This window comes from Ranitomeya variabilis, chromosome 3 (assembly GCF_051348905.1).
Source record: "Ranitomeya variabilis isolate aRanVar5 chromosome 3, aRanVar5.hap1, whole genome shotgun sequence".
In the NCBI taxonomy this organism is placed as follows: domain Eukaryota; kingdom Metazoa; phylum Chordata; class Amphibia; order Anura; family Dendrobatidae; genus Ranitomeya; species Ranitomeya variabilis.
The window spans coordinates 23,589,646-23,605,951 of NC_135234.1; the positions used below are offsets into that span (position 1 = coordinate 23,589,646).

Here is a 16,306-nt window from a genome sequence, read left to right on the forward strand (position 1 = left end):
CCATAGATAGATAACACTGCTCAACGCAATTTTTCTGGCAAAAGGTTTTAAAACATATTTTAAGTCAATTTTGGCTGCTGATTACGAATATGGACTCCGTTTTTGGCTATCACATCAGGATTTCGAGATATTTTTCATTTTTTATGAAAATTACCCCTAATGTTTTATGATAAAAACACATGATTTTCAGTACTACGTTTTGTATATTTTTAATCAAGGAATAACAAAGATTACAAAGTCTATGTACAGCAAATCAAATATACTTACAGAATTAAACTACAAAATATAAAAACACATATATATGGCGCACAGATGAATGACACATGGCAGTTATTATTGGAACTTTCTTTTCTTTTCTGATCTCTGACGTTCAGCTTCTGGGTTGTCTCTCATCAAGCTCCAGCAATAGTCAGCCATCATATGTGAGTCCCACCGGCCTTGATACCATCCTTTCATTGTTTTCATGTCCTGATAAAAACGCTCCCCTTGTTCCTCACTCACATCCACAAGGTTCTCTGGAAAAAAGTCCACATGGCTGTGTAAATAGTGAATCTTCATACTCATTCTACATCCGAGATTTCGCAGACTCATTAGTAGCTCTTCCACAATCTCTTCATAGTTGTCTGCTTTCTTATTCCCTAGAAAATTCTGCAGCACATTACAAAATGCATTCCAAGCTCTTTCTTCTGTCTCAGTCATTGATGTGATAACATTTGGGTCTCTCATAAGTGTTCTTATTTGAGGTCCACCAGATATTCCAGCCTTTTTCTTCTCTTCACTAAGACCAGTGAACATATATAGTTAAAGCATTCTCCACTGTGATTGAGAGCTTGGACGAACTGCTTCATCAATCCAAGTTTTATGTGTAAGGGAGGAAAGACAACGTCCTTCCTATCCACTAGAGGATCATGGATGACATTCTTATCGCCAGATACCAAACTCTGTCACTGAGGCCATTCAGTTTTTACCCAATGCTCTGCTGTAGCTCTACTGTCCCAGTAGCACAGAAAACAAGGGTGTTATCATAACAAATGGGAATTATGCATGTTCAAAGAAAACAAAGATATTCTCACATTTATTGGGAGACTAAATGAAAACTAAATTTACCTTAGTGAACCGTATAAACCGGCACTTTTCATACACTACTTATATTTATCATGGAATTCATGAAAATGGGCTGTATACCTGTAGCGCAAAAACGTGATGTGATAGAGAAATTATAAGATCAGATTTGAATTCAGCACCCTCAAATTAGTCTAAAACTGTTCTTAAAGTCCATGCCAGAAATTTTCTTTTTTGTAGACCAGTGTAATAGATAGAGAATAGATCGATAGATAGATCTATCTATCTATCTATCTATCTATCTATCATTTATCTATCTATCTATATCTATTATTTATCTATTATCTATCTATTACCTATCTATCCATCTATTATCTATTATCTATCTATAGATCTATCATCTATCTATCTCATATCTATCTCATATCTATCTATTATCTATCTATCTATCTATCTATCATCTATCTATTATCTATCTATCTCATATCTATCTATTATCTATCTATTATATATCATCTATCTATTATCTATCTATCTATTATCTATCTATTATCTATCTATCTCATATCTATCTATTATCTATCTATTATATATCATCTATCTATTATCTATCTATCTATTATCTATCTATCTCATATCTATCTATTATCTATCTATTATATATCATCTATCTATTATCTATCTATCTATCTATCATCTATCTATTATCTATCTATCTCATATCTATCTATTATCTATCTATTATATATCATCTATCTATTATCTATCTATCTATTATCTATCTATCTATCTATCTATCTATCATCTATTATCTATCTAACTATTATCTATCTATTATCTATCATCTATATATTATCTATCTATTATCTATCTATCTATCTATCTATCTATCTATCTATCTATCATCTATTATCTATCTATTATCTATCTATTTTCTATCTATTATCTATCATCTATCTATCATCTATCTATTATCTATTATCTATCTATCTATTATCTATCTATTTATCTATCTATTATCTATCTATCATCTATCATCTATCTATTATCTATCTATCTATCTATCTATCATCTAACTATTATCTATCTATTATCTATCTATTTTCTATCTATTATCTATCATCTATCTATCATCTATCTATTATCTATTATCTATCTATCTATTATCTATCTATTTATCTATCTATTATCTATCTATCATCTATCATCTATCTATTATCTATCTATCTATCTATCATCTAACTATTATCTATCTATTCTCTATCTATCTAGCTGTGTGTGTAAACATTATTTTTCAATGGAGTATGTAAAAGAAGAGGTTGGACAAGAAATGACATCACAATTCTTTTTTTTGTATATTTTTTATTTAGCTTACAAAAACACACAAATCTGCATGAAAAAAACGCAGGTGACCTGACAGTGACCTCAGATGCAGATTTAGTGCAGATTTTACCTGCGTCAAATACTGAGCAAATACTGAGCCATTCCTGACCGTGGAAACATACCCTAAGACATTATTTAAATTACTTTGCATGAGTAGTAAGCTGCATTTACGCAGTTATTACGCATGTGACTAATAATTAGATGCGGTTTTCCCGCATCTAATGATTGTCAATGGGAAATTTACGCAGTGGGGACGGAGCGTCTCTGCATTGTAAATAGACATGCTGCGGTCTAGAAAGACGCACCGCATGTCCGGATACACAGGTCTGCTGCCTGTGTCTCGGAACTTATAGTCGAGATCCCATCCACTGTGCTGTAACATCGGACCGTGGAAACATCAGAGGTCTCTCTGGTGCCACCTTGTGGTGAACATTTTTGTGAAACGTCACACTGCACAGACAGAGACAGAACAGACAAAGATGTTTAGAGAGCTGGGAGTCCACCATGTCTCTGCTGTTCCTGCTCCTCTGTGTGTCTCTGTTACTCCAAGCCGGGCACTGCCAGGGTGAGTAATCTCCAGAATTATCTCTGTTAACCCTGTAGATGCTGACTCTGCTCCTCTGTCCCTGCCAGGGTGAGTAATCTGCAGAATTATCTCTGTTAACCCTGTAGCTGCTGTCTCCTGCATGTTCTGCGTCCTCTGCTGTTCTGCCAGTGCAGACATGGAGCCTTTGTGCTTCTGTAGCTCCTGTCACATCTCTGCCTCTGCTCTGTACACTGTCTCACTGCTGAATACAATATTACATATGGGTGAGAATAGCTCTGACATGTGGGGTCCCCATCAGGGGGGATACAGGGCGGGGGTGGGCTCTGCTGGGGTCTCTCCTCTGTATATTGTTCTCTATTCACTTATTCTATAAGGAATCTGAGACTCTAACATTCGTATTTTTGGCCAAGTCTTCACCGTACGGTTCCAGAACAGTTACTAAAATGAGGAGCCGAGCATCTTCTCTGGGAACAGACGGGTACAGAAAATAAACCATTGTCCCCAACCTGCCCCCCAACCTCCGTGACACATATTTGGGATTATCAATGGGTCAGTGTCAGACCCCGGTAGAAGATGGCTCCCAGCTGAGGGCGGTATAAGGGTCCGTTGGGGGCCAATAGTTCAGCTTCTTGCTGGTTTGGCGGTAGAAGTCGCCCCCCGACCCTCTGTGCCCCTGTTCTGCTGCCCCAGTGACATGTCCGCCTCTGCGGTGGGTTATTACGGACCTGAAGGGGCATTTATTTCACCAGTTAAAAGAACAAACAAACCTGTAAATGACCTCAATTTCTTACATTTTGCAAATAAAATCCTGCAAATATTAAATATAATCATCTGATATCGTCGCATCCATAAGCTCCAATTGCTGCTTCTTAACGTCGCCTAGAATTGCTGCTTTTTACGTACCTTGTCCCCTTCCCAAAAATATAATAAAAAGCAATCAAAAATTCTGATGGTCGTCAAAATGGTGGCAGTAAAAGCTATGGTAAGTCTCACCCTACAAAGGATGCAGCGCACCTGCCCTCACGTAGCCGCGTCCTCAGGTTTTCTGTTTTATAAAAGTAATAATATGAATACTCTGGTCTTGCTGTAATTGTTCTCTCGGGGACGGTGGGTGACGGGTCATTTCCTATTCAGTACAGTTAAGAGTTAAGTCTTTCCCATAAGTAGACCTAAGTGTATGTCCCGGAGGCTTCATCACAGTCCAGTGTGTAATTCCTTCCAGACATTGATCCATCCCCGTGTGAGACAAGCAGCTCGGGATCTCAGTGTCTGACACTTGCTAGGCACCGGCAGACATTACTGGCAGGGGCTTTTGTTCCTTGCAGACAATAGCTGTGTTTGTACTGACCAATCACCATCATTATTGGTGGCTCTGATATCCTCATTTTTGTTATGAAGTCGGCTAGAGAGAAGATCTCTGCTGCAATAGAGCAAAGTATTAAAAACATGCCGAGTCACCAGGTCCAGTTCGCCAGGTCCGGTCAGTCTGGTCTGCCTGTGCCGGGTCTGGTTCGCCCTTGCCATGTCCGTCCGCATGTGAGGTGTCGCCGGGACTGGTCTTCACGTTCCAGGTCCTGTCCGTCTGTGCTGTGTCGCAGGCTCTGGTCTGCCATGGCCAGTTCCTGTCCGCCTGTGCTGAGCCTGTTCAGCCCATGCTGAGTCGCTGGGTCCGGTCCTCTCATGCCGAGTCACTGGGCAGGGTCTGCCCGTCCCCTGATTGGTCAGTCCGTGCCATGTCACCAGGACCGGTCTGCTCATGCCGGGTTACAGTCCACCCATGCTGTGTCGCCGGGTCTGGTCTGCCAGTGCCAAGACAGTATAATGGCCCCACACAGCCCTCCACACACTATGATGGACCCCAGATAAACCTTAACACTGTATTTGGAGATGTGATGGAGGCACTGTGTGCATAGCGCTGTATTTTTTTAATCAATGATTACACAGTGGCCGTACTACTACATGGATGGCTTTGGGCTGTGCATGATACTATATGGATGACTATGGGCTGTGCATTATACTATATAGATGACTATGGGCTGTGCATTATACTATATAGATGACTATGGGCTGTGCATTATACTACATGGATGACTATGGACTGTGCATTGTACCACATGGATGACTATGGGCTGTGCATTATACTACATATGGATGACTATGGGCTGTGCATAATACTATATGGATGATTATGGGCTGTGCATTATACTACATGGATGACTATGGACTGTGCATTGTACCACATGGATGACTATGGGCTGTGCATTATACTACATATGGATGACTATGGGCTGTGCATAATACTATATGGATGACTATTGACTGTGCATGATACTATATGGATGACTATGAGCTGTGCATTATACTATATAGATTATTATGGGCTGTGCATTATACTGCATGGATGTCTGTGGGCTGTGTATTATACTACATGGATGACTGTGGGCTGTGCATTATGCTATACTGAGGACTATGGGCTGTGCTATATGGAAGTGCATTATACTGTATGGAAGAATATGGGCTTTGCATTATATTACACAAAGGACTATGGTGCATAATATATGGTGGTGTATTATACTTTATAAATGAAGATGGAGAACTATGATAGGTGGTGCATTATATTTTACGGAGGACTGTAAGCTGTGAATTATATATGGAGGTCTATGGGATGTGCATTATACTACATGGATGACTATGGGTTGTGTGATTATGGGTTGTGCTTTATACTATACAGAGGACTATGGGTTGTGCATTATTCTTTTTGGATAACTATGGGCTGTGCATTACTTTATATGGAGGAATATGGGCTGTGCATTATACTATACAGAGGGCTATGGGCTGTGCATTATACTTTATAGATGACTATGGCCTGTACATTATACTATATGGAGGACTATGGACTGTGCATGATACTGTATGGATGTCTATGGGCTGTGTATTATAATTTATGCATGACTATGGGCTGTGCATTATACTACAAGGATGACTATGAACTGACTGCATTTTACTATATGGAGTACTATGTGAGTATATTATACTTTATGAATGACTACGGGCTGTGCATTATACTATATGGAGGACTATGGGTTGTGCATTATACTATATGGATGACTATGGGGATGCATTATACTGCATGGAAGACTATAGAGTGACTGCATTTTACTATATGGAGGACTATGGGAGTGTATTATACTATATGGAGTACTATGGGCTGTGCATTATATATGTAGGTATGTGGATTACTATGGGCTGTGCTATGGATGACTGGACTGTGCATTATACTATATGGAGGACTATGGGCTGTGTTTTATACTATATGGAGGACGATCGGCTGTACTTTATAATTTATGGATGACTATGGGGACTATGGGAGTGCATTATACTACATGGATGACTATAGGCTGTGCTTTATACTTTATGGATGACGATGGGGGTGTATTATACTAAATGGATGACTATGGGAGTGCATTATACTACATGGATGACTATGGGCTGTGCTTTATACTTTATGTACGGTATTGTAGAATTTACAATAATGTAATGTAAGAAGTAAGTGAAATCTTTGGCATTGTACTATACCTACAGTATATTTCTCTGCCGTTTCTGTGCATCATAAATATCGTGGTATGAAGATACAAAGTGTTCATGATGTCTTGTTTATGTTCAATGGAACTAAGGGTCCGAGGCTGCCCTCTGATAACAGCCCATAGCATTATCCTCCTCCACCATCTGCACAATGGCACAATGCAGTCAGGGGGAAACGTCCTCCTGGAATCACCAGATTCCAGATAGAGAAGTGTGATCCATCACTGCACAGAAGACCTCTCTTCCAGAGTCCAGTGGTGGAGCTTTATACCACTCCATCTGACGCTCAGCATTGTGCTTGGTGATGTACGGCTGCATGCAGCTGCCCGGCCATGAAGCTCCCGGTGGGGATGCAGTGTGTGTGCTCATGTTATACCAGAGGAGGTCTAGACTCTGCAGTTATGGGGTCAGCAGAGTGTTGGTGACTTTCATGCTTTATGAAAAGATTTCCCGTGGGAGCACTCGACCATGCTATTTTTCCAACTCCTGAACAAAATCTGCTTTGAGCTCCCCCGAAATCTACAGAAACCAACATATCACAGACCAAAGAGTTAGTGTGGGTTGGTTCACACATTTTCAAATGATGTACGTAAAGCTGAGAGGATCGAAAGACTTTAGATGTCTGCATCCAATTACTACATCCAAGCCCCCGGGGGAGGCCCTGGACCTCCCATTACATCTGCCAGTGTTTTATACCAGACGATAGCACAACTCCATCTCTGATCCTTCTATTGGAGAAGGAGGAAGCAAAAGTAACGAGGCGATCTTTCCAGCTGGGCCCAGTTTGGGGTTTTCAAAAAGTTGAGTTAACGAGAACCCATGGAAGAAACTAGGCCTGACTGTGTCACAAACACGTCCCCAATGGTGGAGAGGTCCCCACGTGTCGGTGATACATGTACCTCCTTTCTTATGTAACCCTGTTATTGACCCGGCTTGGCTAAGAGTTCATTACTCATGTGCTTCTTTTTCAGTCCGAGTTCCAGGAATGGTTTATGCTTGGTTGGAATCTCAAGTGGCGCTACAATGCCGAGCTGACACCAATGAAGAAATCAAGCAAGTCACCTGGGAAATCCAGAGCAGCGGAGGCAGCGTGACACTGCTTACTTATAGGAACGATACCGGAGCCAGGTATCACATGTCGCATGGAAAAAGAGTCAGGTTCAAGGGTAACGGATACAAAGATGGATCCATCGAGATATTCAACGTGAGCCTGGTCGATGAAGGCTTCTTCAAGTGTGTCTTCACTACATTCCCATCCGGTACCATTGAAGGAAGAATTCAGTTACAAGTTTTTGGTAAGAAGACTTTATTTGGTAGCTCTCTCCATTTTATAATATCTTAGATCCATAAGAGATTTTTTTTCCCAAGAGATGAGCCCAAAGCCTGAGTTTACAGTACTGACAGATTCTTTATCCTGTGCCCCAGAGCTGCACTCACTATTCTGCTGGTGCAGTCACTGTGTACATACATTACATTACTGATCCTGAGTTACACCCTGTATTATATTCCAGAGCTGCACTCACTATTCTGCTGGTGCAGTCACTGTGTACATACATTACATTACTGATCCTGAGTTACATCCTGTATTGTACTCCAGAGCTGCACTCACTATTCTGCTGGTGCAGTCACTGTGTACATACATTACATTACTGATCCTGAGTTACATCCTGTATTGTACTCCAGAGCTGCACTCACTATTCTGCTGGTGTAGTCACTGTGTACATACATTACATTACTGATCCTGAGTTACATCCTGTATTATACCCCAGAGCTGCACTCACTATTCTGCTGGTGCAGTCACTGTGTACATACATTACATTACTGATCCTGAGTTACATCCTGTATTGTACTCCAGAGCTGCACTCACTATTCTGCTGGTGCAGTCACTGTGTACATACATTACATTACTGATCCTGAGTTACCTCCTGTATTATACTCCAGAGCTGCACTCACTATTCTGCTGGTGCAGTCACTGTGTACATACATTACATTACTGATCCTGAGTTACATCCTGTAGATCTTTTATTATAAAAATGAAAAACATAACAATAATAGCAGAAAACATAACAAAAATATTAGCCAGAAAATAATCAGTATACTGAACACTGGTCCAGCCGCTCATTCTCTCCTCTCACACATATTATACAGTATATACAGAACAATAACTTCAGGTCCGGTCACCAAACAAAATAATAATAACAAATAAAATAAACAATGGCAAACAAAGACTATATACATGAACTTTTTTTTTTTTTTTTTTTTAGTTTTAAATAAAATAACTACAAATTAAACAAATATATACAATACTAATCTATCCTCCATTCCCAACCCCCCGCACTGACCTGAGAGCTGGTCCTGCGTCTCATGCCTCAGTCCATGTCCAACGTCCATAGGCCAGATCAGGCAGTGCCAGTTTTTCCCCCAAACAACCCAGTGTCCCATAGTCCCACAAGATAATCCCACCTCCCCCCTTTTCCCACCACCCAACCTAAGACCTACACCCAAATCTATATCCCCATATACAATATATACACTATATACAGCAGCACACACCACAATAATCACAACTCACGAAGCCCAAGTTCGGCGCCTGCAGCCCTACATCACTGTATAATGATCAAACAAAACAAAAATCTACAGTGTCAGCAGCAGCCCACCACCAGGAAAGGAGATGACCAGACTAGGGCACACTAAAAGAAAAGCCCCTCCAGAGGAGCGCAACCCTCCGTGCGCCCAGTCTCCCATACTCCAGAGAGCGCACCTTCACCAGGTCACCGAGTATGGTCCTAAACACATCGTCCACTGGGAGGATTTTTCGTTGCATCGATACTAAGCACCGTGCGTTCCACGTGTGATACCTAACCACTGCGCTAACTAGAAATAAGGTGCAGCGGTCCCGACCACCCAGGTCTCAGAATGCTCCATAGGCCCATTCCGCATAGGAGAGACCGGCCAGCCGAGACCAGCCAATGAAGGCGCCCACCCTGTTGTACACCTCTGTGTTGAAGGGACAATGAAGCAGGAAGTGGTCCATGCTTTCCAGCAAGGTACCACAATGCTCCCGAGGACAATTCCTGTCCTCAGAGCTCCTACACTTCAGATTGTCCCTCACACACAGTTTCCCATGGAAGCAGCGCCAAGCCAAGTCCCAAAACTTCGAGGGGATCCTGATAGAATTCAAAAGATGCAAACCCACCCCAAGATCCCGACTTGGGCAGTCCCTGAGCGCCAGAGGCCTCTGGAAATGGGTCAACAGAACTCTACTGTCAAGTAGTTTCCTTGGCAGAGTCCTGATCTCCCACATTCCCAGACCCCACCGACGAATTACCTTCAGAACCAAGGTAGCGTAAGCCGGAAGATGTCCATGCGGTGTGTGAAGATCCTTCACTTGCCCTCCTGTCTCCCATTCCTGGAAGAAAGGCTGAAACCATCCCCTACAGGAGAATACCCACGGAGGAGCCCTCTCTTTCCAGAGGTTTGCGATATTGATCTTAATGAAGGTATCCACAAGGAATACCACAGGGTTGACCATACCCAACCCTCCTAGTCTCCTCGTACGGTAAGTAACCTCCCTCTTGACCAGGTTCAGTCTATTCCCCCATAACAGTTGGAAGAACAAACTGTAGACCCGAGTCCAGAGAGATTCCGGCAAGATGCACACACTGCCCAGATAAATCAGTAAAGGGAGCAGGTAAGTTTTGATCAGGTTTACCCTTTCCCTTAGGGTCAAAGACCAACCCTTCCATTGGTTCACCTTCTGAGTGGCGATCTCTAGCCTGCTATCCCAATTTTGTTTGGGGTAATCCCCCTGGCCAAATTCGATGCCAAGGACTTTTGCAGAGACTTTGGGTCCTGGAAGGGTGTCCGGGAGATCAAAACCAGGATCTCCTCCTCCCAGCCAGAGACTCTCACACTTATCCCGGTTGATCTTGGACCCGGATGCCTCCGAGTAGCGATCTACCTCTGACATCAGCCACCCTGCCTCCTCATGAGAGGAAGCAAACAGTGACATCATCGGCATATGCCACCACCCTCAGAGTGGCTTCCGGTGCTGCCTGATCCATCCCGATCCCGGCCAACGGTCCACGCTCCACCCTCCTAAGAAGAGGGTCAATCGCAAACACGTACAGCAGCGGGCTCAAGGGACAACCCTGGCGAACACCGGACCCAACCTCAAAAGAGCTACCAATCCAACCATTCACAAGCGGGAAACTCTCTGCCCCACTGTACAAGGTCTTAAGCCAATCAACAAACCCCCCCGGCAGGCCATATCTCAGAAGGACGGACCAGAGGTACTCGTGATTAACCCGATCAAACGCTTTTGCCTGGTCCAGTGACAGCATGTACCCCTTCCAGTGACCAGCCCTACCCTGCTCCACTGCCTCTCGGACACAGAGCACAGCACTAAATGTGCTGCGGCCTGGAACAGAGAACAGAGCAATGCTGGGCCCCCGAAAGGAGTCGGGGTGCAAATTTCACCAGCCGATTAAACAGCACCTTTGCCAGAACCTTCCTGTCTGCATTGAGAAGCGCTATGGGACGCCAATTCTCAATGCAAGACGGGTCCTTACCCTTTGACAAGATGATCAGAGCAGACCTCCTCATTGACTTCGGCAGAGTGCCCGAGGAAAGACACTCATTGAATACCTCAGTCAAGAGGGGAACCAAAACGTCCTTAAAGGTCTTATAGAATTCAGATGTTAAGCCATCTGGACCAGGCGATTTTTTGGGGGCAAGCCCTTCAATCGCCAACTGAACTTCCTCTTCCCTGATCATTTCTGTCAAAACGTCAAGAGAGGGGTCTACCCCTGGTTCGGGGACAGCTTCTGCCAGGAAAGCCGACATCTCATCCCAATCAAGATCCCTCTTCCCCAAGAGGTGCGAGTAGAAGGATCTGACAACCTCCAGGATCCCTGATCTGGATCGCCTCAGGGACCCCGTAGTGTCGACCAGTCCTGTAACCACTTTACTATTCACTGACATCTTGCAGTTTCTGTAAGGGTCGGGCGAGCGGTACTTCCCGTAATCCCTCTCAAAAACCAAAGATGCGTGTCTATCGTACTGACACCTCATAAGCAAAGATTTCACTCTGGAGATCTCGCGGCTACCTCCAGTTGAGACAAGATGCTCGAGTTTCCTCCTCAGACCCTGATACAGGCGGTACCTGCTCAGACTCCTGAGGCTCGAGAGCTGGCGGAAGAATCTCGCCACCCTTTCCTTGAACATCTTCCACCACTCTGACCTACTACTACAAAGATCCAGTAAGGGTACCTGGCTCTGAAGAAAATCCTCAAAGGACTGTCTTATCTCCGCTTCTTCCAAGAGAGACGAATTGAGCCTCCAAAAGCCTCTTCCCATCCGGATGGTCTCTGTAACATTCAGAGAAAACAAAATTAAACAGTGGTCGGAGAACTCCACCTCAACAACAGACACTGCTGAAGAGACAGCTTCCTCCTTTAAATAAAACCTATCTATTCTGGACCTACAGTTACCTCTATGATAGGTGAACCCCTCGTGGCCTGGGGTGTGCCGAATGTGGACATCCACCAGGCGAGCCTCACTAGCTATACTATTAAGGGTGACGCTATCATAAGTCAGCTTGTCTCTGGAACCTCCTCTATCTCGGGGCCTCGTGACAGCATTGAAGTCCCCTCCAAAGACAACCTGCCGACTTGTAAAAAGGTAGGGCTTGATCCTCATAAAGAGACACTTCCGGTCGCACTTAGATTGGGGACCATAGATGTTAATGAGCCGGAGCTCTTGTCCCTTCATGAGGACATCTAAGATCAGGCACCTCCCCATTTCTAACTCAATAACCCGTCGGCATTCCACCGGTGCGGTAAAAAGGACCGCCACTCCGCTATACGGCTCGGCCGCAAGAGACCAATAGGAGGGCCCGAGTCTCCACTCCCTCTTAGCTTTAAACACATCTGCCATGTTTGGCAGCCTGGTCTCTTGCAAAAAGAAAATGTCAGCTTCAACCCGGCTGAGAAAATCAAAGGCCGCAAATCTAGCTGTATTTGACTTTATGCTGGTGACATTAATGGACGCCAGCGTCAACGGAGTGGGTTCCGCCATCATTGGTGATTGAATTAGATGGCTTTCTTTTTCCCACTACCCTTATCCTCTGCCTCATAGGAGGAATATTTCCCCCTCTTTAATGACATGGAGGTATCCATTTCCACTAGTGTTGAGCATTCCGATACCGCAAGTATCGGGTATCGGCCGATACTTGAGGGTATCGGAATTCCGATACCGAGATCCGATACTTTTGTGATATCGGGTATCGGTATCGAAACAACATTAATGTGTAAAAGAAAGAATTAAAATAAAAAATATTGCTATACTCACCTCTCCGACGCAGCCTGGACCTCACCGAGGGAACCGGCAGCGTTCTTTGCTTAAAATGCGCGCGTTTACTTCCTTCCGTGACGTCACGGCTTGTGATTGGTCGCGTGCCGCCTATGTGGCCACGACGCGACCAATCACAGCAAGCCGTGACGTAATTTTCAGGTCCTCAATGCCTAATTCTAGGCATTCAGGATTTTAAAATTACGCTCCGGCTTGTGATTGGTCGCGTCGCGGTCACATGGGCGACGCGACCAATCACAAGCCGTGACGTCACGGGAGGCAGGAAACGCGCGCATTTTAAAATTACGTCACGGCTTGTGATTGGTTGCGTGTCGCCCATGTGACCGCGACGCGACCAATCACAGCAAGCCGTGACGTAATTTCAGGTCCTGAATGCCTAATTCTGCATTCAGGACCTGAAAATTACGTCACGGCTTGCTGTGCGGCCACATGGGCGGCACGCGACCAATCACAAGCCGTGACGTCACGGAAGGAAGTAAACGCGCGCATTTTAAGCAAAGAACGCTGCCGGTTCCCTCGGAGTTTCCTCTCCTTCAGACCCTGGGAACCATCAGGGATACCGTCCGATACTTGAGTCCCATTGACTTGTATTGGTATCGGGTATCGGTATCGGCCGATACTTTCCGATACCGATACTTTCAAGTATCGGACGGTATCGCTCAACACTAATTTCCACGCGTTCTTTATTTTTTTCGTCCTCGTCTCCGGACTCTGGGCCAGTCCCTCCCTCCAAAGATCTTATGTTCCCAGAAGGAGGAGACTCGGCGCCCCCTGTGAGCCCCGCCGAAGCCAGAACCTCACCCTCAGCTTCCTCCTCAGAGGAAGAGATGTTTTCAAGGGCTTGGAACCGGTTAGAAAGACCAACCAGAGGGGAGTCGGTTTTTCCTTCCTTAGGTACCTTGGTCAGAGTGAGAGAAGATTTTTTTTTTCTCCCTTCTTTCTCTTCTTTTTGGTGCCGAGCTTACGCTTGTCCTCTAGCCACTGCCTATTATCCTCATCCATACTTTCATAATGGGAGGACTCTGGGGCAGTGGCACTCTCCTCCCTGTGGATCCTCCTGACCTCCTCATCCAACTCATCATCCCTTGGGGCCTCAGCAGCAAGACTGGCATCCAGGACAGGGGCCGCCCCAGTAGCCCGAGGCTCGCCCAGCTCCCTATCCTGTCTGCGCTTGTCTAGACACCTTAGCTGGGCAGGCGTCTTTTTATTGCTTTTCTTCCTTGGCCCCTCAGCTCCCTCACCCTTGCTAGTCCCTTCCCCAGCAGAATCAGCCTCACGGCTTTCTCCCACCGGGGTCACGACTGCGTTAGCGAAGGAGCGAGGACAACGGCTGAATGGGTGACCTAACTCACCACACAGATGGCACCTAATCTCCACACAAGATGCAGCAAGAGGGCCGACATCCCCACACAATGCACACTTCTGCACAGTGCAGTTTGCGCTGAAGTGTGTGGGGTCGCCGCACTTGTGACAGAGCTTCGGTTGCCCCTGGTAGAAGACCAGGATACGATCCTTACCCAGGAAGGCAGATGATGGTATGTGGGCAACCGTACCACCTGAACACTTAAGTTTTACCACAAACGTCCAGGCCCCTGACCAGATACCAAACTCATCACGGTTTTTCTTTGGCATCTCCACTACCTCTCCATACCGGCCAAGCCACGTCATGATGTCATAACAAGAAAGCGACTCGTTACACGTCATCACGGTCACTTTCTTGACTTGATTTTGGCGAGACACCGCCTGAACGGCAAAGTCTCGCCAGCCGGGCTCATTTTTTGCCAACTCATAGTTCGACCAGAAAAGTTCAAGCCCCTCCGGCCGAACAAAGCTGACATCAAACTCAGGTGTGGAATAGGGATGTATCAAGGCGTAGATGTCAATCGCCTTGAAGCCCATCCTCAGCAGGAGCTCCACAACCTTCGACCTTGGAGGACATGCATCACTGCCCCTCCACCGAAGACGGACCACATTCCTACGCACACTACCCGGCCCGGCTGTTGGGAGGGACCACACTGTATCCCCCCCTCTTTGCTCTCGGAAGGCCCCGAGGCCATGCCTCTCTATCCAGAAGGATAGATCAACCTCTCGACCCTCTACCATTAGTGATCTCTCTCCCTTCTTTAGAGCCTCCAGGAGACGCCGTTGCAACATGCCGCCCCCAGAGCCCAGAGACGAGGAGGACGCCCTATTTCCCCCGGAGGTGACAGCGGCATAACTCCTGACAGGTGCTGCCACCACCGGGGGGGCAACCGGACCAGTGACCACATCCACACCAACAGCATCACCATTACCCACCTCCATAACCTCCTCACCCTCCACCAAACCAGCAACCACACCACTAGACAAAGAGTTTTCCTCATCCATACCCACCATCACATTCACTCCTGCTGGACCAGTGACAACAGGGGGTGACACTTTGGCCTCCGCATCATCTGGCACAAGGGGCTGAGTCTCCTCCACAGAACTGGAGGTGACCTCACCCCTGGTTTTATGTGTGCCCTCCGCATCATCAGTTGATATTTTCCGCTGCTTCATGGTTGCTACCAGGCGCCGTTGATCTTTAGCTGCTGTGAGGCACCGCTGATCCTTAGCATCAGGATCTTGTTGACCAGCGGCGCCAACACAGAATAGGACTTTGGTGGGAGGACCGGAACGCCCAGCCCCGGTAACCCCCTCACACTGCCGCCACTTCTCAACTAAGTGATCAGCGGCAACAGCATTCAGGGGCACCGAGGCTACCGGAGCTGCCCCTGACACCGGGCTGCTCCCCCCTCCCACTGGGGAGCGCACCACAGTATCGTGGCCTGATTTTTCGCCCGCCGCCGGGCCGCCCTCACTGTCCAGCCTCTCGGCTGATGCCCCTGCTGCTACGTCCCCGCTACTACAAGCAGAGATGGAGCTCTGCGCCTCACTACATTGCTTTGTAGTCTCCCCGCGCCTTTGCACCGGATCCACAGCAGAACCCGGGCTGGGCTGGGCAACGGGGCTTATACAGCGAGCTGACCCTGCAGCCGACTCAGGGGGTACAGGGAGGGGGGCATACACATAGCTTACCGCTTCCTGGAGCTTAGGTTTGATCTTCTTTACCTTTTTCTTGTGGCCCCCAGGTGCCTCCTCTGGCAAATCATCACCAAGATGGAAGTTCTGAAAGCACACTGGGGACTCCAGGAGCTTGATCTCTGCCATTAGCGCCCCTCCCTGGCCGATGTCACTGTCCTCCCCAGAGCCAGCAGAACTGCGACGAGATGTCATTGTCGCCTGTCCAGCAGGGAGCTCGCTGCACGTGGCCTGTGAGTGACTAAGCAGGCCGCCAGGTGGGGCTTTCTGCTGGTCATCCTCCTTCTTCTCATCATCATC

General features: G+C 46.1%; 1 protein-coding gene across 4 annotated transcripts in view; it reads left to right on the plus strand.

Annotated features, from left to right (window-relative positions):
* Window positions 1-2,870: 2,870 nt before the first annotated feature.
* LOC143815003 (nectin 1a-like) overlaps window positions 2,871-16,306 on the plus strand; it is a 93,259-nt gene continuing 79,823 nt past the window's right edge. For all 4 annotated transcript variants that reach the window (XR_013223663.1, XR_013223664.1, XM_077293774.1 and 1 more), the window contains exons 1-2: window positions 2,871-3,010; window positions 7,546-7,869. Coding sequence is in view for 2 of the 4 variants with exons in the window: in XM_077293774.1 (XP_077149889.1) it covers window positions 2,950-3,010; window positions 7,546-7,869 (385 nt within the window). In the remaining 2 variants the exon portion in view is untranslated. The remainder of the gene's footprint in view (window positions 3,011-7,545; window positions 7,870-16,306) is intronic.